The 27,719-nt window shown below is 44.2% G+C and overlaps 2 protein-coding genes across 2 annotated transcripts; both read right to left on the bottom strand.

Annotated features, from left to right (window-relative positions):
* Positions 1–726: 726 nt before the first annotated feature.
* On the bottom strand, positions 727–9,581 carry LOC308057785 (uncharacterized protein). Its single transcript, XM_080411840.1, has 5 exons — positions 8,116–9,581; positions 6,453–6,481; positions 6,280–6,346; positions 6,148–6,192; positions 727–2,065 (listed from the first exon to the last, which is right to left on the bottom strand). The coding sequence occupies exons 1-5, from the start codon at positions 8,246–8,248 to the stop codon at positions 1,920–1,922; spliced, it is 420 nt and encodes a 139-aa protein (XP_080267966.1). The 5' UTR covers positions 8,249–9,581; the 3' UTR covers positions 727–1,919.
* A 1,577-nt stretch (positions 9,582–11,158) lies between these two features.
* LOC308057775 (uncharacterized protein) lies at positions 11,159–26,639 on the bottom strand (the record flags this gene model as incomplete). Its single annotated transcript, XM_080411826.1, has 2 exons — positions 11,159–11,969; positions 26,275–26,639. 2 exons carry the CDS (start codon positions 26,637–26,639, stop codon positions 11,966–11,968), a joined length of 369 nt encoding a protein of 122 aa, XP_080267952.1. The 3' UTR covers positions 11,159–11,965.
* Positions 26,640–27,719: the final 1,080 nt, after the last annotated feature.

The following is a 27,719-nucleotide window of genomic DNA, read 5'->3' as shown; positions in this document are numbered from 1 at the left end:
CTTTTCCACCTAGCATAAGTTTAATGTCTCCAAATTCACCTTTACTTTCTAAGCTGTTACTTGATTCTGTTGCATGAGATGAAACAGCATGAGAACTCTTCAGCTCAGCACTGAAGCCATCTTCTGACATTTCTTCCACAAGGGAAGGAGTTTTCCCAGTTTCATTAATTTCACCAAGCAGCTGCTTTAGTTCTGCTGTAACGTTTTTAAAACTTGTTTTCAATTCCCTCTTCTCATTTTCAACCCACATTCTTGCATCTCTTTCTTTCCAAGGTTTTGGACTTAGAACTGCTTGTCAGCGCCGTGCAATTCCTCATTTTCTGCTGTGAAATTTCTGATGTGAAATTTCTGCCTTATCAGTGTGATTTTCATGTGCTGTTTTTTCTATCAAGTTGATAGTTTCTACAATACATTTATCCTTAAGTAAACAGGTACAGACAGAAAGATTATCAAGAAAAAAAAAATTACAGTTGATGTATGCAATTTCTGTTGCAAACTCATCCTATAATAGAAATAAGGCATTTTGAAAGCCATTTTTATAAGAAAAATCAAGGGACACCCTAGGCATTAGGGTTGCTTTTACCTTTTAGCCTGCTTGCTTTCTGTAACTGCCGGCGCTTGTCACAGAGCATGTTTATTTTTCATGTTTTATTGCTTTAATACCGTTTTTCATTAAAACTGCCAACATTTTTCTCACCCACCCTCCTCCCTCCATCGTGCTCTGCCGTCTGGCATTGTACAGTCCCCGGCCACCTAAGCTAACCCAACGGGAATGAACATGACAAGCTTCTTACCGTTCACCACACAGAGAACTGGCTAAGGGAGGATTATTTCTTCACCCAAGCTTCAGAAATAATGAATTCCACTCCAAGGTGCAAAGGAAAGGATTTATTAGGGAAACCTGCCTGCTCCTGCCCTCATCCCAGGAATCAGGAACCCAAGCTCACAGGAAAACCGCACCACGCCTTAACCCTACCCAGCCCCCTCAAGTCCCTGTCCCCACGCTCTGTTTCTCAACAGCTCCAACTGCTTCTGCCCCGTGTCACAGTCCTGCCCACACGCCCCTTCCCCTCGTGGTGCCTCCTGAAGAGGGCCTGCAGCCTTGGTGTCCCAGCGGGCTGAGACCGTCATGCTCCTCGCGCTCCTCTCGTCAGCCAGGCCCTGTTCTCCCGCGGCAAAGACCCCTCCGCTCACAAGAGGGAAGGAGCACCTCAGCCAGACACCACCTGTCTCACCCTCCCCCTTCCCAAGCTCACTGGCCAACTACTACCACCTTGCAACAGGCTTAAGTCCTGCGCTTTGCCTGCTAGAATTAGGCACGTCCCTCTCTCGTGATGCCCGGCTGTGGGGTGGAAATCATTTGCTACGCTGTCCCTTCGGGTGTTCCAGAGGACGCCAGACCCCGCTGTGCAGCCCTGCCCCGCACACCCAACACAAGCAGGACGCCTGCCTTATTCCCCTCTAGGATACCCTCCGAGAAAACCCTTTTCAAACACTTCACGTGGCCAAACAAGAGCACATTTTGCAGAGGCTTGGGAAGCATCAGAAAGGTCACCACATTTCAAGGCGTTCTCTTTGATCTTTGTCTTACAAAGAGGAAGACCGGCGTGTTTCATCAAACAGATCAGCGTATTATAGACAAATCTCCCTCTTCACTTGAACATGCGTTTTGCACAGGCAAAAAAACCCGCATTTGCCTGCACTGCTTCTCAGCAGTGCACAAGAGGAAAAACACCCCTCAAAAATTAAGCAAACCAACTGAAAACAAATCAGTGTAACAGCAAGCATCCGACATAGTGACAAGGATTTTACCCCACCATAAGACGACTGTATCCAACTCTCCTTCAGACTGTAACGCAGCCTTCACCTACAGGACTCTCTCTTCAGCAATATTCACAGACTGGTACGTTTTCTTTACCTTAGTGTATAATACAACTTACTGAATCAGACTGTAATCCAAAATATTTGGGCTTACATACCTGCACCCCATAATATTCAATGGCATCCTTCACATCGTCTTTTTCAGCTGATGATGACATATGAAAAGTAGACCCCGAGTTCTCACCTGCAGTGAAAACCCATACATTTTTATAACCAGCATGACTTAATACTACTTATTTACACCTAGAGTGCATCTTGAATCATCCTACTTGTGACAAAAATCTTAACATAAAATAAATCCCCTCAAATTTGTGCACTCCGAGACAAAATTATCATAATACAGATTTAAGATGCATCTGGGTGAATCCCTTTCTTCCAAGGCATTCTACTTTTTAATGTATAAGGGAAATTTGCTGAAAATCACTACATATGGGCACAAAGAGGCCATTCCTGTTTCTTAAACATGCATAACGTCTCTCTCTCATACGTAGATATACACCTCTGTATCTCTGACACACTGTGTGCCACACAGTATTCCTCCAGCAATTTCAGTTTCCCTATGTGTTGTGCACAGAAAATCATGAACAACAAAGTCACAGGCTTGAAATCTTGAAGACCCCAGCTTTATTCCTTGCACGACACAAATGTGTCTCTAGACATGGATCTAGACAGAGTATTTCAGTCAAACTGCTGCCCCATCTGTTCCAGAAGACATGGACAGGCCACTGAATGAAAGACAGGCTTGTGAAATGTGGAGAAATAACCCATGATCCGGATGTTTTTACTGTTGAAAACTGGATTCCATCCTTTCCTCTCTCAGAATTTCTACGTAATACTGGACAGGTCACAAACTCCTCGGAAGCAGGCACTCACTCAGTCTGGGCTCCCCATTATGGGGTGCCTACCTTGAATCTCTGTTATATCTGAGAACTGGACTCCAGATAGTTCCAGACACAACTGAGAAGCAGCAACTCATTGTATTGTTTGTGTGGAAGGCACACTGAACATTTTGAAGGAACAAGTATTCAGAAAGAAACAAGTCCCAGCAGGTCAAGTATGGCATCTAAAACCAGAGATGGATTCTTTTCACCTTAATCACTCTGCATCTCCTTTCCTGCTCCATAATCCTACGGCTTCTACCTAATAGCCTTTCAATACACAAAGCTTCGCTGCTGGAGAGGGACACAACATTCTTCCCACAAGAAAAGCGAGCAAGACAGGAAGAACATAGACAAAATCATAAAAGTACAAAAGGGTCCACTATTTATGAGTCACAAGGCCAACCTCACTCTTGGCATTTTCTCCTGTAGGTGACTCCTTTTACAAACTTTCATTTTCTATGTGCTACTCCTAGAAGCCTCTCCACCCACGTACAGCAGCGGGTGGTCAGTCGGTCAGACAGACGGGGCTGCTCCTACTCTCCTTCCATGAAGGTACGCTTACCAGACTTCTTCTGTCACTTCACCAATGTTCACTCAGGTCACAAACAGAAAAATGCAGGCAGCTTCCTACCATGCAATTTGATACGCGCCATCACTCCCATCATGTAACATGGGCACCACAATTTTGCTTAGAAGATAGACTTAGATATTTTGTGGATGCAGGAGAGCTGTGACACCTCTCCTGTCTGCACAACACAGACTGAATAAGCTTTTCTGGTCAACTGTATCTGCCTGAAAACGGGATAAAAGCAGACCTGCGAGCACCCAGAGTTTTGTACTGCCCTTCTAAGGATGCAAGTCACATTCTCTGTTCAGAGTACGTAGGTGTCTTCGTCTTTTGGATTCTGTTTCAGAGTGCAGTCACTTCAAAATTAGGTGCCATGCTGCTAGAATGAAAAGCAACCCTAACTCCTGTTCAGCCTTGCCATTCACGGTCAACAGGAAAGATTTCCGCAGCAGCTATTTGAGTCTGAAGTCTCCCTTTTTAGGTAAGATTTTAATAACATTGGAGCCCCTAAGAATCCTTTTCCATAGGGTTTAATCAATCTTGACATTTCTGTATGATGGGTACAGAACAAGGAAGAAGCAGGAAAGATGAAAGGCTACAGTGTTCTTCTACCTGCAAAATTCCAGTTCTCATCGCGTCGGTAACTCGAGTCAGTAATTATTTTTCCAACCACTGGAAAAATAACTCAAAAAACATCAACTAAAAAGCTAAGGACTTCTCCCATTAGCTGTTGCAAGTAAAATTTCTTCTTTTCTTGGAGCAGTAATTCATGAGTCTATTTTCTGTGTTACTGGCTTCTGTCAACACTGTGAAAGAGGATGACTCCTCATTGTCAAGAGTTCTTCACTTTTAGCACAGGGAGAAATTCTTAGTTAAAACACTGGAAGAACCCTACTCCAAGGCTTCTGAAGAGCCCGTCATTCAAAAAAATGTATATAAAAAATTCACAGGGTAAACCAGAATCCAGTATTTTTGCCTGTCATTCCCCCACCTTTTACTCTGTCTGCTCTCTAGCTAGCATTGAAAGATGACTTCTAGTCATCGTAGTTCTTTCCAATTAGTCTTTACCTCTCCACTCTATTCTGAGACTTCCCTCCTCATAAATTGTACATAATGTACATAACGACTTTTTGCAGATTACAGTGGACAGCAGCTACTTTGCTATACAGAAAACATGAGAACACCGCTATTTTATTTTGACTCAAAAATAATTTTAAGAATGTATTCCTATGAGTCAGTAACAAAGTAAATAGAATAGGAAATTCCATCTCTCATTGGATATTTAATTATGCAAGATACTGTACCTGTTCTCCAGATTTATGAAATCAAGTTGTCAAGGATGGCATTCAACCCCTTTAGAGTCAGAAGTATTTGTGCTGCAGGAATCACGATGCTTTGCTGAAGCAACCTAAATTCCTTAAACCCAAATCCAAACATAAAATGTTTGAAAGAAAGAAATTTTTACATCTACTTCTTAGCACCTGACCTTCAAGATAACATATGGGTAAAAACCAGCATGATGCAAATGAATAAAGCCACACAGGAAAAACAGCTGACATGAAACGAGCCATGAAAAGGCAACCTTTCCTTTCTGTGTTTGTAAAATTGTAACGTACTGGTCCATTATGGGGCTACACTCCACATTACTGTGGAATACAGACATAACCAAAACTCATGTTTTAACTGAACAACCTCTAACAAATATCTGTGTGTCTTACCAGAACACTGTCACTGCAAAATAAAGGGCAAAAGGGGACCTGTTGCTTACCCATTGCAAACACATGAAAGGGAGAAGAGCGAGAGGAGAAGGAGGGAGATACTTCTAGAGAGAAGTTGCATCTCTATTATTGTCAAAAGAACAACAACACTTTTTTTTTCTTCCCCTAAAGCGAAGATGCCAAAGAACTTGGAACTATTTGTATTCTATACTTAGAAGTTACAAGTCCACTTACTTGTCTACATATCTGTTCACCTCTCTCTGGTTTATATTGTCAATAGCCAATTGTAGAAACTCTAAAACCTGAGTGGCAAATTGTTTCTCATCTGATTAACAAGTGTGATTAATACAAAATACAACACAAATTATCAACTATACAAATCAATAAACCTCAGAACAAAGACATTAAAAACCCATTAAGGTTGCATATCCTCTCTCCAATACATAGCCGACCAGCTAGCCGCCTCAACTTTAGCCTTGTTTCCGAAGAAAAGAGAATTCCTGAAACACGCTGACACTAATTTCCTCCCATCTTGTCTCTCTTCCTCACTTCCTTCCCCTGCCTCTGAGCCTGCTGGTCATTTTCCATGATACAAGAGAGGGAAGCCTCAGAGGAATGTGTTTGTACATGTTTCAAAACAACTGCCAGGCAGGTAGAGAAAAGCCAGGCAAGTAATAATTCCTGAAAACTACAGCTACGGCACGAGCCCAAGAATTACCCTTTGTGGCTCACCTGCAGCTCCTGGACAGCCTAGCCTGCAGATCCCTAGCCTGGAATCAGCCACAGCACATGCTCAGAGAACCAGGAAAATCAGGAAGGGGGGGGGGGTGCGAAACTGAAAGAAAAGCAGACTTCAGGACTGCCTGAAAAGGGAAGATGACAGCAAGTACGGTGTAGGAAGCGTACATCACGGAAGGGTATGGACAGTGCTGAACAGCAGACTAGTGGAGGGAGCAAACACATACACAGAGGTATATTTCAGTAGACCTTCTGCTCCCGGGATGCCTTGCTAGAGCCATTCATTTCGTATTAGAAAGAAAATGGCAAGTACAAAGTGTCTGTCCATAAAAGAACGCTACAAAGAGATTGTTATGAATACCTTCAACACCTTCTGCATCTCCTAAGCCAAATTCCTCCAATAGATCTGCAAAACAAATCAGATGCTTTAATAAATACTCCTATCTAGAAAGGCTATGAAGCTAAACCCAGAACCACATGAAGTGAACATTACCTGATTTCTGTTGCTTTTTGTTAGGAGAGGTTTCATTCCTTTCCAAAACAGATTCAGGGGCCTTCAGCTATGAAAGACAATCCAATGACAAAAAAAAAAAATCACACTTAAAGTAACTCTATAATATTTAATGAGCAGAACAAGTAGTCAGTCTGACATGAACAAATACTTACCTGGGAATTGTTGGGTTTCTCCAAAAAGCCTGGAAGTGAAAAATGTTTTAGAAAGTGTTATTTTATTTGATTTTTATTTAATTCATAAAATTTTTACTCCATTCAACATCAGTAGTTTCTACAACTAAGTATTAGTTGCAAGCATTATTTCATCGAGACTGCGATACTTAACATTCAATTTACCTCATCATCCAGCATTTGTATCAGTATACAAGAAATGGACAATGCACGCTTCCCATCATGCACCTTGGATTTAAGAAATAATACTCACAGAACTAGGACAATCCATAGGCAGCAATAAGGATTTGCTTGTTAACAAAACAAGATCAGAATACTTATTTTGAGGAGCTGAATCCTGCTTTCTACAAAGATTATTTCAAAAGCCAAAGCTGGTCTGCTGTAATGAATTACCATAAAATAACACTACAAATTATATAAAATAACAGCTCTATGACCGTGATGTTGAGGGATATTTTCCTTTCCATCGATAGGACAGAGAAAACATGGGTGCAGACATAGAAATCTCATACACATCATTCAATGAGGAAGAATCAAACTAGTTCTTATCAGGTTGTTCTGGTTCAGCTTGCAAGGAAAGAAAAAACCCAAATTACAATTGGTTGTAATCTGCATTTATAGCACAGTTCCAAATAGTTTCATTTTTTTTAAGATTTTTTTCCAACATTAAATCACTTACAAACCCACACAATCTACTGGCCCACCTATATTTCTCAAGTCCTCTGCTTTAGTCATCTTAACAGTTTGAGTCCTTTCATGAAAGAAGCGTATGGAATGTTATTAAGAATGGCTCCATAGCAAAACTTTTGTATTTAAAAAAATAATTAAAAAACAAACAGCATTTGATTTCAGGAAACTTGGTGGTCTAGCAGTATGGAAATACCTTAGCAAGATTATCATAGTCACCTTTTATCCCCCTTTATTTTTGCACTGATTTTAAACTCATCTTAGTAGATTCATACAAAGCAGACTTTCATGACAACTACTCGACAAGTAGATTTACAAACTCCCAAGAGCTTTTAAAGTTTTGCTTCCAGCTTACTAAACTAAAACTGGATTAGCTTCTTCAGCTATTCTATTGTACTTACACTACAAGCAGGACTGACCATTTAATAAAAAGAAATCCTTCAGATGAGAGTTCTACCCCAACAGCAAAACTTCCCTGCCATTCTACACTGCAGATGCTCAAGAGACAGCGTCACAAAGTACAGGCAGAAACCCTGAACTTTTAGTCACATTTTAGCTCCTAGGCAAAGCATAACAGAAAGGTATAAAAAAATTAAGGCGGGGGGGAAAAATGCTTAGCCAGATCATACCTTTCTCCTGCTACATTATCATCCAAGAATGTTTAGGTGTTCAGACAGGTCAGCCCTAAACCACATACACTTTCAGCACTATGCCACAAGAACCCGAACCCAAAGAGATACAAACACATCCAAAGGGCACACGTAACGCAAACAAGGTAACTTCCTTTACAACTTGCCAGCAAGCGCCGTGATAGCTGGTGTTAATTAACAAATACTAAGCACTTCATTGCTATAGCGCGCACCCACACCGTAAGTGCATTCCTAAGGCAGACATCGGTAAAAGCTCACTTCAGCCTGTACGTGTTTACAGACAAACATTTAGTCCACCACGAAGTTACCAGTGTGGCGCTCCCCTGAAACAATCCGTGAGCGTGCTCCGTGTCTGTCTGCAGCTGGAAGCAACACACCAGGTGATCCTTCTTCCGGACTTTCAGAATCTGTCTGTAGAGCATAAAACACGGGCGTGAGCATCGGTACAAATTCTCAACTCATTTCTATGCAAAATGTTCCAGCTAAGCCAACTTGCACAGCACGGAATCACAAAAGCCTTTGATCAGCCCCTTGGAAAGGGCACGTCAAGACACAGTATATTGGAAAATCACAGCAGACTTGTGTGTTTTCAGATCTTAGGCAAAAACCTCACAACTCATCTAAACTAGTCTGTCACGCTGGCAAACTGCACAGCTGCAAGAGAGAATTAACACGGTAACTCGAGCTGTGGGTTGTAACTGCAGGTCTGGGGGGGACCCAACTTTCAGACTGAACTGGTACCCGGTACTCAAATTTGTGCTGATGTTCCCCAGGCACACGTCCTGCAGTGGGGAGCGAACACATTGCTACTCCCAGTTGCAAGGGTTGAACAAAGACTATTTGGGCTGAACAAAGACGAGCAAGACAAAGCTTACAGAAACCAAGGCTACCTAAACCCCCCCAATAATATTTTAGCCTTGTATTTTTAAGAAGGAGATGGGGAAGAGTTCCTTCTTCCTCACAAGAAAAGTCAGAGGGGGTAAGCTACAGACTCTGCCCGCTTTCTTCTAACCCATTCCCACAGACAGGAAGAACTAAAAGGGCAAACACAGCCAGCACGTGTGGTATTTCTGTTGAACGCTACTCTCAAAAAGGGCCAAAAAGGTAGAAAGGCTCTTTTCCGAAGCAGCTCATCATCTAGGCTGCAGACCCTAAGGGCAACCACTGAACACGTCAGCGGAATAGAGTTGTGTGGTGAAAAAGCAACAATCCCGCCAGCCCCCGTGAGGAGCTCAGACTATTTTAAGCAGCAAGAAACTTCACTGCCGCAATACTGTACCAGAAACCCAACTCCAAGGGCCAGTTGCCATGAGACCCAAACCATTAGCTCGACCTACCTTCATCCCAAGCCTCGCTGAACAGCTAGCACACAGCACAAGTATTTCAAGGGCCCCCAGTTACAAACATACAGCAGAACCAGGAGAAGGGGAAATAAGCCTCAGCCGCGGCAGGGCCCAAGCTCCGAGTGCTTCTGGATCTCGCTCCCCACCCCCGCCCCACTGGGAACCCCGGTGTCCTTCACGGGAAATACCTCAGAATCCCAGGGAGATTCAGCATCTTCCTCTTCCTCTGCTCCCACTGCAGTCAGGGCACCTACAAAGGCAGTAAGAGGTGAGACACTGAGCCCTTCTATTTCACTCTGCTTTTCCCCATCACCCCTGCGCCCAAAAGATGCACAGCGGTTCTGTTGCTGAGGACAAACTAAGGAGTGAGTGTTGAATTCAAGGGTTTCTTCACACCCAGCGCACAACATCATGGTACCTCCTTTGGATCGCCACCTCTCCAGCAGAAGATGGCTATGCACAACAGCTGACACAGCTACAAGCAGCACTGAAGACGTGTTTGGGTCACACTCTGGAAAAGGCTCCAGCACGCTGCAGCCCTGTGGCATACAGAGTTTAGGTCACCTGCTCTCCAGTCCACAGCTCCAGAAATTGCCATTGACTACCACCATCCACTGTACAAGAAGTACCATAGAAACACCACCCGACACATCTTCACGCTAAAATCACCAAGAAACAATGCTCCTTTTGTAGCACTACCAGAAAAGACCTTCCTTGACTAGCAGTTTTTACCCTGCACCTTCCCAGAAGGTAGACAGCTAAGCATTGCCATTTAAAAAGAGGAGAGGCTCACAGCCCAAAAACTCACCCCAAACACACAACTTGTCTCTATCTCAGGGGGCTAACATCCGAATCTCTTCTCTACCAGACACACGCAAGGCTCAGTCTCAGTAGGTTCCTGGCCAGATTAAACTATCTTCATTTCTCTGTTTTAAGCTAGTCCATTAGGTAAAACTGATTCAGGATTCACTCTTGTGGAGACATGCACACAAAAAACGGGAAAGGAGCTAGAGACCAGTGAGGGCACCCGTCCTAGCAGAGGGGAACTGCTGGTTCCAGCCTCAGCTAGGACTACTCACACTGTGCCAAATGCAGGCTTATGGCAAAATGCACAGACAGAAGAGCATGTATAGGCACAACACCTGGAATACAGCAGGTTCTGCCAGGCCCGCTCTGTAGCATTTGATCAGCAGCTACACACGCTCTGGTAACATCTACCACACCACTCTACTCTCTGGAGACACACAGTGGAAAGTGTGCCTTCTCCTCCTGCTCCAAGACCTGAGGTGAGTACCAGAGTGCTCAGCCCTGACTGACATGGCAATGCTTTCGAGCACACTCAAGCGTGGCACTGGAGAGACTTTCTACGTTTTAAAACTGGACAAGGTGAGGCACTGGAACAGAACAGCTTTCTCTCAGATTGACTCAAATCTTTCCCAGGCTTCAGCCAAGAGCAACCACAACTTTTCAGTCTGACAGTATGGTCTGCCAGAAAGGGGAATACTACTGTCACACCCAAGACTCTCTAATCCTCCTCTTTTTCAACTGTGCGTTTTGGTCTGATCGCTTCAGGGAGAACACAGCAACAAAACCAAGAATGACACCTGCTCCATGTAGCATCGTTTGGAATCCAAGGCCACAATTTGTTCTTCAGGAACGAATGAAAAGGAACAAAAGCTACTTTCCTCCTTGCCAATGCCCACTAGGGTTCACAGGCAAGGGAAAAGCTTACTGTTTCAGAAGTCAATCACCATTTCAGTTCATTTACTGTGCATTAATATTTATAGAGGAAGAACTGGGATCAGTATTCACTAACTCACTTCTCTCACCAGTGTTGTCTTTGGAAGCACTGTGGACTTGATGGCTATCATTACAAATAGAGTTTTTCACACCCTCAACAACTGCACTTTGTAGCTCTTCACCTGTGTCTTCCTTTTCCTGCTCCTTCTCCTCTTCTTCCTGTTCAGGTGATTTTTCCTAAAAGAGATTGACCAAACAGCTGGAAATAGCAGAAGCAAGCACCTTCTTAGCCACCCATTGACAACTTTAAAAATGCTTTTCCTGTGTAAGACAACAGGGAAACTTTGTTGAGCTTTGTTTTACAAGGCCTTCAGTTTTTCCATGGGAATCTCTGAGGAGACAGCAATGACATTAGCCCTAAGTCATTAGCCCTGGCTCTGCAAAGCTCCGGAGAAGCAATTCTTCATGTCAGCCTAACTCTAGCTTTCATTTCAGTTACATTGTTTTGGAACACACTCCTTTTCCTCTACTTTGCTCCAGGAAAATCACTAACTTCCTGCTCTCAATCTTACTCAAACTTTTTGGTTCCTCACTTTCAGCCATCACACCAGGTATTTTACTAAATGGCAATAAATCTTGACAGATAAAAACTGTACATACAACTGAGAAAAAATGAATTTATTTCAGAAAAATTATACTGCCTATTTGTTTTCCTGCAAAACCACTGCAACCAATAAAATAATATCGAAAATACTGCCCAATATTATTCTTATACCTAAGAAACTGCTTTGGTTAGGAGTAAAGGCATTTTCTAATATAAAAAAAAGGATGATCAAAAGATGGATATACGTGAAATATCAACAGAAATCCAGTTTACCTTTTGGTTCTTACCTTTATTACCCTTAGAAAATACCTTTGTGATTGAATCATCCTTATATAACTTACTTTGGTGCCTGAGTGAAATGCTGCTCTTACATTTTCTTCATGCCTATTCAAGCACAAGTGTTCACCTTCTTGTTTCAGTGCTTCACAGACTTTATTATCTACTTCACATTGCTCTTCTTCTGTATCTTCATCATCTACATGTTCAAGAAAGACAGAGTTTGTCTTTGACTTTCAAGCCTTGGGTTTTTTTCCTGCTGACAAAGAACTATTATCACTTTCAAAGCCATTACTGAAGCTTGACTTTTTCTCCTTAAGACCACAACTATCTGAGAGAAGCTGAGGTGTCTCTTTTTTCCAGTTTGTCATCTTAGATTCTGCAAAAAGGGAGTCATCATTTCTGTGAAACTTCGCCTGAATCGTGCTTTTCTTGTTCCAACTTTCTTGTTTATCTTGCAAATTATTTAGAGTTTGAAAGACAGTTTGCTTTGGTACCGACTTGCAAGATACTTCATTATTCACCGTCTTTGGAGACATGGCAGTTATGTCAAAACAACAAAAGGAGTTATGTAAATGGCAACAGGCATGTTACCAGATGAATGGAGTAATCTGGGAATGTCTGGAAAAGGAACCAAGTCAAGGATGGGCAGGATGGAGGAAGGACTTGGCCAGGGACAAAGGCTTAGGAGGGGATTAATACCTTCATTTTAACAACATGACTTATTTTTTCTGAAGTGACCAAGTGCTGTGTTTTCAAAATGCTACTTTTCTCATTTACTAAAGGAAAAGAATTGTTTAAGAAACTACTTAGCAAATCTACTTTTATATATTAGTATACTATGCAATCTTTTCCAAATAGCTTACTGTTTTTCCTGAACTGCTGGGAAACATTCATTAACAGTGTCAAATTTGGCTTCTGCAGCTTCTGTAAATAAATTATTTTTTTTTTTTTTAGAACACTAACGACAACAACAAATCCTTTGGTCACATCAAATCTTGAACACTAAATGTAATCAGGCTGTCCTTTTGATAGTGGTCAGGTGTTGGCTCCATCCTATACTTCTAACTACAAAAACACTCCTCACATATGCAATTCAGTGAGTATTTCACCCCCAAAATACCATGCAGGCACCCTTCTGAAAATTGTTTCCAAAACTATGGTTACATGCATAGCAGTTCTAAAAATCTGGGTTTAGTATTTGTAGTACTTCAGTAAAATTCAGTTATATTTAAGATCGCAGCTTCTGGATGCTTACTTGCAAGTGTGCACAAGGGAAGTAACTGTTAAGAACCCTAGGTTTAATGCATTAATTAGTCCCTGCAAGTACACTTACCAGAATATCCTGAAATTTCAAAAACATGCCCAAAAAATGCATAATTTATATTTAAATCAGTGCAAGAAAATGAAATCATGTTAAAACTAAACATGCTTGCACCTCTGGTATTACAGAGTAGGTTGAACTAGAACACCGGTTCCTCGTCGCTGCAGAATCCCAGAGCAACAGAACAGATGCTCCACACATCACTGCAGAAGTTAATAATTCTTCAGAACACTAGCAAAAAAAGCAGGCCTGAGAGCTTGTAGCTGACAAAAAGAATACTGCCTAAGCATTCAAAAAAAGAGGGAAAACATGCAGTGTGAGATTACATGCAAGCACAGAATGCCATCTCAATAGAAGAAAAAAAGATGACCCATTTGAGTAACTCATCCACTGAGCACTCTTGAGTAACCTGATGAGGAGGAAAGGAGAACTAGGTGATGAAGGATTTCAGTACCTCTTCATTAAAAAGTGCCCTTTATCAGTTAGGATTCTATCACAAAATTTACAGGAAACATTAACAGTGTTTGGGGAAGAACAGAAAAGGTTATATTAGTAACTTATAAACTTAAAATCCGACTCAAATGACCAAGAACAAACAAAACTGTGGTGGTTTATCTCATCGCCTATGGCTCTTTTGCCTCAAACCACAAATCTACTGCATGATCTGCCACAGCTACAGGTCTTTTAGGAAAAACTCACAGCAGAAGAAAGGCTGGCAGGTCAGAGAGTGCTTCTAAGGAGAAAACAATATTGGCTAGAACTGTAGTTTCTTTCAATCCCCCAGAAAACTTGCCTTCAGATCACTTATTTTTATAGGACATTTACTGTAAGTACACCATACCTTGGGAGAAAAATCGAGTTCTTCCTCAGAAGTATGCCAACTGACATCACTCCCCTCTTTCTCCAAGCTTCTTAAAAAGTAAAGCAAAATGAGTACTGTGTCTCTCCAATCATTCCTCAGGTATGTGCTGGGTATGTTTAAAGTCTTACCTGATTGAGTCTCCTTGCGACAAGTCATCTATTGCTGTGCAAACACGAATTGACATGTTGAAATTAGATTTGGCATGCTAAAAATCAACCAGCACATACAAACATTTAACCTGGACAACTCTACATGTCATAGCAGAATGAAACTTTGGGGAGTCAACTTAACGTAAGACAGCATGAATGAATGCATGCATTTCCAAACAACTGCTTTTTCAAGTCACACTGAATTGACAAAACAAAAAAGACTAGAGTTATATCTCCTTTGAACTTTTATACCTAAAAGTTTAAGAACTACCTCTAAACTAAAAAAAACCCCAGCATAGCATGAATATGCTGTGTTAATAAACAGTTAACAAAATACTGGTGCTTTAGCAAGACAGTAAATAAATGAACTGCTGAAGTACTCATACTGCACACACAAGCACACACTGTTGACAGAGATTTTACTGGTTTATATACTATACTAGCTGGTGCTCTACCCACTTACAGGTTATCCTGAAAAGGTAAAAAACATCAAAAAGCATAACCAAGATCTAATGCCTATCCTCAGGCAGAAAAATCCCCAGCAGTTCTCTATGCTGTACCAAAAAGGGTATTCAACAGGCAAGACAGGCGTAACCAGGGCAATCTATACTACGCTCCAAGCTTTCATCCATGTTAAGACAGCAACTTGCACACAGGATCACAGGATAAATCAGGTCACAAGGGACCTCGGCAAGTCTCTCAGCCAACCGCCTCCTCAAAGCGGACTCAGCTCTGAGGTCAGATGAGGCTGCATAGGGCTTTTTCCACTCTGATCTTGAACCATTCAAGGAGGGAGACTGCACAACCTCTCTGTTTTACTGTTCTCACCATGGTGAAGCTGCCCACATTCCATTAGAAATTCTTGTTTCCATTTATGCCTCTTGTACCTTTGCTTCATGTGACGCACCACTGGGAGGCACCTGTCTCTGTCTTCTCCATACACGTACTGGAAGCTGCTACTGGGTCCCCTTCAAAGTCATCTCCTCTCTACACTGAACAAGCCCAGTTCCCCCAGTCTCTCCCCAAAAGGCAAGTAGTCCTGCTCCTGGCAAAGTTTGATGGCCCTCCACTGAACTCGCTCACGGATGAAAGACCACTCTCTCTTGCACTGGGGCCTCAAAATTATACCCAGGGAGCTGGACACAACCCAGGGACTGCCAGGTAGCAGCGTACAATCCCCTTCCTCAGTCCCCTGGCTATGCTGCTCTTCATACAGCCCAGGACACCGTTAACCTTCTCAGCCGGCAGGGCACCCTGCTGGCTCATTCTCAGCTCACTTTCTGCCAAGACCCTCTGGCTATTCCCAGCAAAGCAGCTCTCCAGCCAGGCAGCTCCAGCACGTGCTGTAGCAAACGGTTGTTCCTTTCCATGTGCAGGACTTGGCATCTGCCCTTGTTGAATTCTGTTAAGACAGGCCTGACAGTCCATTTACCCAGCTTGTCAAGATCCCTCTGAATGGCAGCGTGGCCCAGATGCACATGTTGCAAACTCAACGACAGCGCACTCTAGCACACCACTGACGTACTAAAGAAACCTGAACTCTAGGAATCCAGCCTGAAGAGTGCGAAAACCTCTCAATTACCAACAACTAAGATGAAATAAAAGGCCTCTTCAATTCCCAGGACAGAAAGGAAAAAAAACAACAAATAGAACCTCCACATCGTATCCATTTCAGCATTCCTCAATTCCTCGATAATTAGTTCTCGTTAACTATCATCACAAAATGAAGTTGCTTATAAATAGGAGATTGGCGGCCTTCCATAAAGTTGTATGATGACAGCCAAACCGAGGTCTTAGACAAAATCATTAAAAGGAAAAGAAAACAAAGGGCATATCATGTTGAGTAAGTTATCTGAACTTTTGCTTTCCATGGATAGTAACTTTAAGCAATGATCAAAACCAGTTCCCATTCTCCTTTAAAAAGCAAGAGAGAAAGTTTATGAGATAGTTTTCAGACAGATCTTGATGCCCTACTGTAGAAATGGGATCTAGAAAAGTAGTATCTAGGGATCACTTGTTTCTACTTTAATTGAAGTCCATTTTCATTTTGGAGTAACAGTAAATAATATTAAAAAAAAATGCTCTTCTATCACTAATGACACAAAGCTATCACTCAATTCAGTAATAAAGGACCCATGCAAAACACGCAAACAAAAGCGCCCAAAGCCTGCTCTCAAACCTAATTTATAAAACCAAAACCATCAGAATAGAGACCTCCAAGATAATAAACATCACAGGTGTGTTAGTATTTGTACATCACACAACATGTTCCATAGTTGAAATGCTACTGTATAGAATACCTTTCTTTGGTTTTCCTGTTCTTGATGTCTGGCTAGGAGATTGTGGCATTCCTATATCCGTTTAGGGAAAGGCGTGTCAAGGACAGACCAAACAAGGACACCAGAATAAATGTGAATTCCCAGAAATCTGGAAAACCTAACCAGTACATTAACAAAGCTGTAGCAATGGGAGAATGTACTGTGACCGTCAGCCTACTCTACAGTTACAAGAAGTAGAAGCCAAACCTATCACAACCTACAGAACTCTACTCTTAAGGGACAGTGTCAAACAATGTAACTTAATTTACTTGCTCCATTGTAGAATACCTATATTCCAATATTTTGAAACACCGAAACAGATTCTTGGCAGTTTACTGTACTGCCAACTTTGTATTTCTCTCAGCTTGAATAGTCCTTGCCCAGCACTGACTGCCAATGCAATTCCTTCATATTTGTAGAGTGTTTTATACGTACGGCACACTTAAAATCCCTCCGTCTAAGCATCCCAAAAATCTGTAGGTGCCAACAAACTTTGGAGATACACTAGCCAGCTGTGTCAGATGGTGCCTGATGCAAACACAGCCCCCTCCTACCTCAGTCTGAAGGTAAAAGCCCTGCATATATTGATTTGACCATGCTGAACTGTTCACATAGAGAAGCTATGCCACCAGCCAGAACGCAGGCTTGACAAGCAGTCAGAGTGAATACCCTGTTCCCCCAGGGCTACAGGGCAGGCCACAACTGGACCAGAACGGGTGCACTGACTGGTGTGAGTGTCATGCATGTGTGCTTGTGTGTGTACGCGTGTCTATGTGTTGTGGAACAGAAGCTTTAGAATATAAATCACCATCCGCCTGCTCTACCCATCCTACTTAGTAAAATTTGATTTTTTATATCAATGAATGGTGTGGTTGTTATTGCAGCTACCCAACACCAAATGTCTTTGTGACAAGGCCATAACATTTGCCTCAGAGCAACAGGGAGTCCTGCTTATATTGATGTTACCACAAATACATGGAATGGATGTGGCAAGAGGACTCCTATCAAAAACACACATGTAAGAGTTAAAAAAAGGACCTCAAGATTGTTTCTCATTCCTTCTCCATTTCTCAATTTTCTTAAAAGGTGATACAGCAGATATAAAGCACACTGAAGCACTCGTTTCTTTTCCAAGAGCTCTAAGACGAAAAACCAATGGTTTCTGTAGGAACAATACACCAATATGCAGTGCAGCAGCTAAAAAAAGCTGCCACTGAAGACATACTAGAAATCTGAACCCTCGCTTTTAGAAAAAATGCGTAATTACTTTTTGCCAAAGAAATTCCAACTTCAAATCTGAAAAGTCTGTCTTTTGATATGCTAGAGGTGGAAGCCATTCATTTAGAGGTTTTTGCAAGTCTGTCTGCAATCAACAAAAAGGTTCATGTTCTGACAAAAAGTAAACACTCAAATAAGCATGAGCCAACCTCTTAAATATACCGACTTGCTCACTAGAAGCGAGTATTTTGAAGAATGTTCAACAAGTGCAAAAGGAATAAGGACTACATTGAAGATCCCAGAAAAACAGGAATGAAGAGCAAGATTAAAACAAAGAATTCAAAGTGGGTATTCCTGCGTTGTCTCAAGATCAGTCTAGCTTCTCCTCTAACAGGGGCTTCAAAGCTTTTACTGCAGCCTATCAAAGGGACTCAGGATGCAGGACCTGTGCTTTGTGTGTGCAAGCAAGAGACTGCAGAATCAATGCCACCAAGTGTTCCCTGCATGCTACTAATCCCTCTCACTCAACAGGCTGGGGTCGTTTTCTAGGAGACTGAGCACAAGAAGAAAAAGATTCATACTACTCAAGAAAAACAAGCCCTACTATAAACAGCTTGAGACCACAGCACACTCTTTCTCCTCCCAAGTCCTTAACCCACATAAATATGCTCTTCACACTTACTAGGCCTCTTCAAGTGAGGATTTCCCATAACATTGTGGACTTATGCTAGTAGTATTACTGTCTTCAAGGAACTGAGAAAATTACTTGGTTCAAGAACCCATATTTCCCTGAGGGCATATTAATTTTGGAATCACACAACAGTATTATTCTTCAAGCCACATATTTTAAAATAACCCAGGCCTGTCAGTCATCACAATGTGGTACCACAGCAATTATCTACGTGCACAGGAGGCAGCCACAGAGTGCTGTTTGGGTAAAAGCAACATTTTCTTGATTAAACTACCTGTACCAAGCCCTTTCCAAAAATAAAATAAAATATAAAAACCTCTGCATCTTCCTTCAGTCTATCAAGAAACTTTACACATCGCTGACTAGATCAAAATAACTAGTCCTAAGTCAAAGGAACAAAGTTTGGCTCTAAATTAAATTCCCCTATCTGGGAAAAGTGAATTCGGAAAAATATGTCATGAAATATGAGCAAAACACGGGATATTTAAATAAAAGGAGTAATAAACTGTGTTTGAACACTGTCTGCTGCCCATTTGCCGCAAAGTTCTGATGTAACACCCTTAAAAAAAACAGAAAGGATAGAACTTCCCACTGTAGGGCCTGAGATGTAAAGTACAAGACAGTTCGTTCTATATTAAAAGATTAGTTTTCTAAGATTCCTCTAGGGCTATATGAGCTCATAAGCATAGACTGGATCTTAAAAATTAAGGAGCGGTTGTTTTCTTTTAAATTTAAAATAAACTCACTGAAGGAGCTGATTTTTTGATAACAAGGCAATTCAATTGTTTTTCTGGATCACAGGTTAATGTGGACTTTTTAACATTTATTTCATAAAATTACTGGAAGTAAAAGTGTTATTTATTTTTACTGGAAATCAAACTACGTCCATGAAGATACAGTACACACAGAAGTTGCATTGTTGTTTCTAACAAAGTGACTTTTCCAAGACGATTTTTCCTAAGTATGTCTCTACAGCACCTACACAGAAACAATCGTAACTGATGCTAAGAAATAAGATAACTCACTAAAAGCAGCTTAGTGCAGGTGAAACTATTAATATTAAAACACCACTGCACAAACTCAGTGGATATCAACAAGACATGTACAGTCCTGCTAACTCATCTGTTGCTTCCCAACTACAGGAAGATGAACAACTACTCAGGACGAACCTACTGCTTTTGCAATTCGTTTTCACAATCTGAATGGCCATCTACAGGTACAAGTACACACCCCAAAACCAAAACCACTCTCACCTAGTTCCTTCCCTGTCCCCCTTCTCTCTCTGTATGAAAACCTGTACAGATGGGCAATCTGGCAGGCAGAACGCAACAACCCGGTAAGTGGCCCCGTAGCACACAAACCGCAGCTGCCTTCACCCCTGACAAGAAGCACCTCCAACCAGCAACAAGTCAGCATATTCACAAAGCTTCTTGCGCTACCCCACCTGATGCCTCCACTAAAGTCAACGGCAAACACAGTGAGCGCTGACAACACAAACCCCCTAAAGGAAAGGCCACAGTGATTTTCCTCGTGAGCTCCTGCGTGATTAAAGATCCTACCTCCTCTGTCCACAGCAGGTGCACCCAACGTCAAGCCAGCAGCTCTGGCCCGGTGAGGAATGCCAGGTACTGTGTCGCCTTGTGCACCACCTTCGTCTCTGTCTCCCCGGAATGCGTATGCCACCAGTTGTTTACAAAGACTATATAGGGAAAGAGAAGAAACATATTTGGTAAAAACAACCACATACTTGCTTATACAGTTTAATAGAACAGTTAACAGCCACTTATCCACCCTACACGTATTCATAGCCGTATGAATTCATATACTTGTATGCATTCACTGAGAGTAATACACACAGAACTTACTGCACGACTACTACCTACTTCAATATTCACTACAGTCATGTTCACTCTAGAGGTGCATATCCACACCTACGAAGCTATTAGCTCCCGCTCGGCACAGTATTTTCAGCTTAGCTGTTAAGCACACATAACCACCTCAGAGAAGGGATACGCACAGGTACAAAGCTATCCATAAGAGGGGTGAAACTGCTTAAGACTTTAACAAAGGGATATGTTAGATCTCTGAAACAAAAGGATGGTAGTTCCTGCTCATTGTAGTGGAAGTCAGTAAGGACAATGGTGCTGGTCTGAGGAGAGGACTGACATGCATTTCAGTTTGCCACGTTCTACCTCTGGGTAACTGTAGGATACAGACATGTTTTAGAGCTTGTACTGGGCAGGTGCAAGTTTAGCATCAAAACTTAAAATCTACAGACAATTCAGGGTGGAAATTTTCTTCAACATCCAGATTAATACTAGACACAGGGAACGATACGTATCAGAAGACGTCACTGAGCACAGCTTCAGGACAGCTTTCAACACACCATTAAACCGTGCTGCTATTACCAAAAACATTCAAAAGCCACACTGACAGCTGACAACCTATTCTAACAATAAAGTCAAAAATTTACCTAGAATTTCCATGAGTAACAGCATAATCCTCAGCTGTCCATCCGTTAGTGTCTTTATGGAAAAGATCAGCACCATATCGAAGAAGAACTTTTATTAAATTAAGCTGTCCACCAGATGCTGCAGTCATAAGTGGGGTTCTGAAACACCAAAAATATGTTATGAAGTAGATCATTTGACACAGACACTGTAATTATTTTTATTCCTATTTGCTCTCAAAAACTACTTTACTCTTTACTGAATGAGCAAAAGAAAAAGCAGTTTTCATTAAATATTAAGAGCAACTATAAAATGCAAGAGGGAGTCAAAACAACCAAACCTTCAATCTTCAGACAAAGCTTCCACATAGACAACACTCACATACAAACTATGCCACTATGCAGGAGATGTTTTTTCACATTGAGGCAGTGCTGCTGAGCTACCAGCATGTTTCCTGCCAGAAGGGCCACCACAGACAATGCCTTCTTGTAATCCTCTACGAGGAAAGCACCCACTGAGGTATGACAACAGCCAAGTGCAGATGTTCTTTCACAAGTCACACAGAAATAGCTGCTATGTGGCTCCCCGGGTTTTTTTCAGAGCTCACTCTCATGCCTCTGATTAATCCAACCTAAAGAATACTAAAGAGACCCATGCAGAGTTTTGACAAACCACTCACCTTTCACAGTGATCTCGAGCATGCACATCAGCTCCTCTCTGCAGAAGAAACTCTGCTATATCTTCATGATGTTCAGAGATAGCAAGAATAAGCGGAGTGTTTCCCTCCTGAAAGGGCAGATAAATACATTTAAAAATAAAAGTAAAAAAAAAAAACCAACCCTACAAGAGAAAGACTAATACAACTTTTTGAAAGAGCTTCTTCAACAAACACAAAAATTTACCTTATTCCGAGCATCAATATTGGCATTATGCTCAAGTAACAGCCCCGCTACAGTTGTATTAGGAGATCGGACAGCAAGGTGAAGGGCAGTGTTGCCGTCAGCATCTGCCAGGTGTGGGTTGGCACCGTGCTCCAGCAGAATAGCTACACATTCTTCTTGCTGGCACTGTACTGCCTGGGAACAACACACAGAAAAGGAAGAACTTCCAGGACTCTGTTACAATTGCCGCAGCTTCCCAATGCTGGAAAATAAGAGCACCTTCAAAGCTGAGCTAACATATGCCTATTCCACGCTGATTACCAGATGCATGCTTCTACGCAGAGCTGTGTAAAGAATCCTACCAGCCACCTCTCATTTAATGCACAGTTGACAAGCCCCACTTGAAAGAGCATAACATATTCCACATACCTTCATCAGCGGCGATCTGTTATCACTGTCAGAAAGATTTAGTTTACACTTGTTTTCTACAAGATATGTAACAACATTCACATGGCCATTCGCAGAAGCAAGATGCAGAGGTGTCCTAAAAATTAAACATATTAAATTAGCACAAACAGACAACTAGAGAAATAATTTCAGGCTCTGATAAATTGATATGACCACAAGTTTCACTTTGCACAAAGCAAGCTTAAGAAATGATTTCTCATTCCGTTACCAGTAACAGCAGTTGTGCACCAAACACCCGAGACTGGCCAGCAAAACCCCTCCGCAGCATCTGCTTAGTAAGGTGCCATTTCCTTCACTCTAGAACTTAATCTGCACAGATTCCTGTGCCCAGGTGTTAGTCACTGCCTCCAGCAGGACTACACCTGTGGTGCAGCAAAAAAGACCAGAGTTTGGGAATCTGAGAACTATGGCAAGCAACCCTCTAAGTTCTGTAATTATTCATGTGCCAGAAGTATCAGAGATGTAGATGGGCTTTATACAAAGAGTATTAGCGTTTCCCTGCACTTCAAGAATTTCTGCTTTTTCTCTAGCTTGCTTACTACTGCAACAAAACCAAGTACTCACTTGCACCAAAGTGCCCCCCATAACATGCAGCAAACCAGACAGAACACTGTAATCCTGAGTACAGGAAAGTAATACCTGATCCTTCAGATATGTATAACTACAATAGTCATAATAAGCCTACTACAGAGGAAGTCCTCTCCAGGGAGGGAATACTGTGTTTCCATAATACATGACCAGCATAAGAAAATGAAACTCTTTTCTTCAAGTTAAAGCCTTGCCAGAGGGAAAAAAAAAAACAACCAACAACAACAACAAAAACCAAAACACTCCTTCAAACTACGGAACATCTTAGGTCTGATGTCAACTAACCAGCCTACTTATACTGAAAGAAATTGCCCAGAAAGTCCTTGCATGTGTTTCCCCCTAAATCAGAGGCACAAATCAGCACAAGCTTCACTCTGTGCAAAAGCAAAGCACCTGCTGCTCTGCAGGACACCTGTCCCAACAGAGCAGAAGACAAGCTAGAAAACAGCTGGGACCTTCCTCCCTTGAAGGTGATGCAGTAACAATCCCACAGTTCCTCAAGAACTGAGGGGAACACCAGCACTGGTTCTGAACCACATCACTGCAGGTAGGTCCTTCTCTGTATTTAGGAAAGCTCAACTAGTCTTGCAATTGTTTTGGTACCTTGCTGAGACAGGAGCACAACAGCTCCCTGGCTAAGTGGGAATGGAAAGGGAGAGGTACACAAATGCAGTGGCAGGTGATGCAGAAACACAGTAATCTGTAACACAGATACTTGTTACAGGGCAGCTGACATCCTCCTCCACTGCAACAAAGATGAGGATGAGAGAAATACAGAAAACTTCAAAGAATTTGTAATGTCTTGCTACAGACAGGGAACAGACTGGAGCATTGACAGAGGAGTAGCTCAAGAGCAACTACCACCACTTTTTGAGAAATTTCCATGTAAACATGCAGGATTCTTCATCTCTGAAGAAATGACTGACTGAGATTATCTGAAAGCTAACCAGGACTGGTTATGAAGGAGTCCACAATCATCTGAAAGCTGCTACTACCAACCACTAGGAAGCATGACAGACGTGAAGTAGTCACTATCAGCTCTGCAAACAGAAAAGCCTTCAGAAAACTTGTGGACTTGTTGCTGTCCTCCTCAACCAAGCCTCTCAGTCTGTCAACAGGAGACGGCTCTGCTTGGAGCAAGGCCTGCTGTGCTCCACAGAAGATCCACTCAGGGAACAGGCTGGCAGAGAACACCAGTGTTCAGGGTTGCCTGTCCCTGCAAGAGGCCTCCAGTAACACCGAACTTCTTTTGCCACCCAACCCTGGGGACACTGCCCAGATTCTGTTCCTGCTCCTGCTGCTACGCTGATCACCTACAGAGTAGAAGAGAACTGCTGATGCTGAGCAGCCACGAAACAACCCCACTGGGAAACAGCAGGTTGGCAGTACGCACTTTGAATGGCCCTTGAGCCGACAACCCAGCAGCTACAAGCCAAGCAATGAAAAGCGCTGGAGTTCAGTCTGACAGGCAGCTGACAGGGTAAATCTCCCTTAGCGATGAGCTCTGACCCAGGATCCATGACTAGCTGGCATTGTGCCTGCAGTGCTTCCAACTCTGTGCTGACTTTTGCCCGTCTCTGTCAGTGAGGCTGAGGGTTTTGCTAGACCACCTCTGAAAGCTGCCTGCTCCTAACTGATGCTGCATCAAGCACACTTTCGGGAGGTCTTATGGGCTACAGGACCCACTTTATGGAAGGAACTTGTATGTGTGATACTTGCCATGCTCCTGGTGCAGGATTTTGCTTTTGGAAATCCTGAGGAGCAAACCTGAGATATTCATACAACCAATGCACACATTTTTGCCGTTACTTTGCATTATTTCCTATTCTACACCTCTATTTCCAATGATACCAAGTCTTCCAACACTATGAAGCCCTGAAATGCAGCTGTATCCAGTGGTCACTCACAACAAACATCACACCCACAAGCACTAAGAGGGCACAGGTGGCCTTGCAACCCTCATGGCTGGTAGAGAGGGCAGTGGCTGCAGCAAGCAGGCAGGCTCTGTCCACTGAATTGCTCTCAGCCACGCTTTTCAGCAGCTTTTCAGCACTGGGCATTATCATGGCAAAACCACCACAGTGCTCATCATAGTACACTGCCTTTTCTCCCCTCCCCCCCCCCCCCCCCCCCCGGCTTGGTTTTTTTACAGTTTGTGACTTTATTTGTCCTGTTATAACACTGACAATACAATAGCCTGGCACACAGAAGGAAACCTTTCCAGAGGAAACAAAGCTTTCTAGACAAGATGAGCTTGAAACACAAAAACTAGCTCAATTTCATACCAGGGTCTGCTAAGAGCTGGTGACTGACTGATGACTGAATCAGCCACAGTGAATGGGAAGGCAGTAAGAAGAAAAAGAGAGAGACTTTCAGAACTATTTCCATAAATGCCATCGAGCACCTTGACTCTGGCAGCTTAAGTATGCACAAAAGTGCACTCGAGCCACCTTAGCCAGCATCACCCACCCTCCAGCTGCATAAACTAATACTGGCTGGCAACACTCAGGCACACAGCCCACGTGCTGACGGACTGCATTCTTCATTGCTTTTCCTACAAATCTAGACAGTTCCAGGTGTTTTCAGGGCAATAAGCTAGCTGGCTGGCAAAAGTCCAGTCTTCAGAAAAGACAGCCCAGGATACTGAAGTACTCTGATTAAACCAGCATCTCCTCTGAATGTCATGGATGTTTTGACTCAGAGTCTTTTCAGAAAAGGCATTAACAGCTCAACACATACAAGACCCAAAACCTTCAGCTGATTCCCTTAGGCTTACGGTGGATCATGAGGAGCTATGCTGCAGCCCAGGGCTTCTCCTTAAGATACAACTGCCAAGTACTTGCTGTGCTCGACTCAAAAGCACACATCCTAACACCTGCCAGAAGCAGCAGCTTCCTCTGCATGGCACTGCCCAGATTTTCCAATCCAAGGCACTAATTAGCTGTACCAAGGCCACAGAGCAAACAGCAAAGTAACTGCCACCTAAAATCAGACTGATGTTGCTTTGGCTGCAACATCAGAGTCACAAAAGGCACATCGGGCAACCGTCCACACAGCACCAATACACAGCACATTTACCCTTTCCTAAACGCAGTGCTTACCCCTCTTTTACTCCCAGCTGAGGCAGTGCAGCTTGCTCAGCTCAACTACTAACCCCACACGCTGAGGCCTCAGAGGTGCATGCACTCTGCCTTCCAAGCGTGCCTGGAGAATGGCCCTGAGGCTCCTTCTGCAACCCGCCCTGGCCAGGCTGCTGCCGCCCCCCTGCCGCTCCTGCGCCCCCAGGCAAGGCAACACCCCCGGGAACGAGGGCACGGAGGGGGCCGGGGCAAGACCGGGACAAGACGGGGGATGCTCGGCCGACTCCAAGGGCTCCTGGCAGCACAGCCCTGGCTCCCCGCCCAGGCTGAGGCTCCCCGCAGCGACGCTGCCGTTGGCTCCCAGCGCCCTTGAGCTGCCGGTGGCTGCAGCTGCACCTGCGGGTGCCGGCGCTGCCCGCAACCCCCCCACACCCCGCCCCAGCACCGCCCGGCGCTGCTGCCCCCCGCCGCTTACCGCTCCGCCGTGTCCCGCTCGTCGATGCCGTATTTCTTCAGTCTCTGCCGCACCTGACCCAGGTCGCCACGGGCGGCCGCACGGTGCAGCTTGCCCAGGTCCTTCAGCCGGAGCTCGTAGGCACCGGTGGGGAAGGGCTTGGCGGAGCTGCCGGCCGCTGCCGGCCGCCCCTTCTTCTTCCTCCCGAACCCGAAAAACCTCTTCATCCCGCGGCACGGTCCCGCCTCAGGGAAGAGACGGCGGGAGGCACGCGGCGGGCTGCGGCAGGCCCCGGGCAGAACCGGGGGATCGGGGGTCCCGGGGCTGGGCATCGGGGGATCGGGGGACCCCGGGGCAGGGGGATCGGGGGTCCCGGGGCTGGGCATCGGGGGATCGGGGGGCCCCCGGGGCAGGGACGGGGGATCGGGGCCCCGGGCAGCGGCCCGGTACGGTTTTCTACAGAGCGAACCACCAGAGGGCGGGAAGCCGAGCGCACAGGCTGCTCCTCAGCGCGGCAGCGGCGGACAGCGCCTCCCTCAGCGCGGGCTCTGCTGGCGGGGGCGGGGTCTGCTCCGGCGCGTGTCCAGCGCGAGTCCAGCGCGAGTGACGTCACTTCCTGCCCCGCGGTGCCCGGTGGCTCCCGCGCGGTGCTCGGCCGCGGCGCTGCCGAGCGGGGCCGGGGGCAGCGAGAGGCCCGGCGGGTGGCGGCGGCGCTGCGCCCCCCGCAGAGCACTCGGGCAGCTGTCGGGAAGCCCGGGGGGGTGCCGGCGTACCGGGCAGCAGCAGCTCCCCGCTGGCCCCAGCGGGGCCCGCGCTGCGAGCACGCTGGGGGGCTCGGTCTAGTTGGTTTTAAAAGAAAATGGCTCAAACTGGGAAAGCGCTTGTCGTTCAGGGCAAGGGCATCTCGTCAGGGAGTTATGGCCAAAACAGCTCTGCGAGCAATTCGCCTCCTAGTTTGTTGAGCAGTCCTGCTTGTGTGCCATCGTTAGCCCTGGGCAAATGGATGCCAAAGGAACGAACAGCAAGGGTTAATATAGCGGGAGGGGGGCTGGGGGGGGGCTGTAGGCATCATCTAGTTACCTGCCTTGCCAGGACAGGGTCAGAAAGTTACTTTCCAGTAAATGTGGCTGAGCTGGCACTGCCACAAAAGAACACAAACGCGCACTGAGGGTATGGAAACGTGGTCCAGAAATCAAAAGACAGGTCATGCCTTTGGTATAGATTAGGAGGATGGTTCCCAACTTTTGTACTGCTGCGGTGATGCCGCTAGGTAGTTCAGCGTGGTGAAACCTTATTATAAGTACCATAAGGTTTTGGGGTGATGTCACAGTCCAGTATACCCTAGATGGTTTGACTCATGGAACACCTTGCCAACACACTACTTCCTCTTAGAAACTGTCTCTTGCCAATGAGTTTGTGAAAAACAGAGAGATGGGAAAGAAATCCTAAATCAGAGAGAGGGACAC

This window comes from Falco punctatus (genome assembly GCF_963210335.1).
Source record: "Falco punctatus genome assembly, contig: scaffold_34, whole genome shotgun sequence".
Classification (NCBI taxonomy): domain Eukaryota; kingdom Metazoa; phylum Chordata; class Aves; order Falconiformes; family Falconidae; genus Falco; species Falco punctatus.
This window is presented reverse-complemented; position numbering and strand designations above follow the sequence as displayed.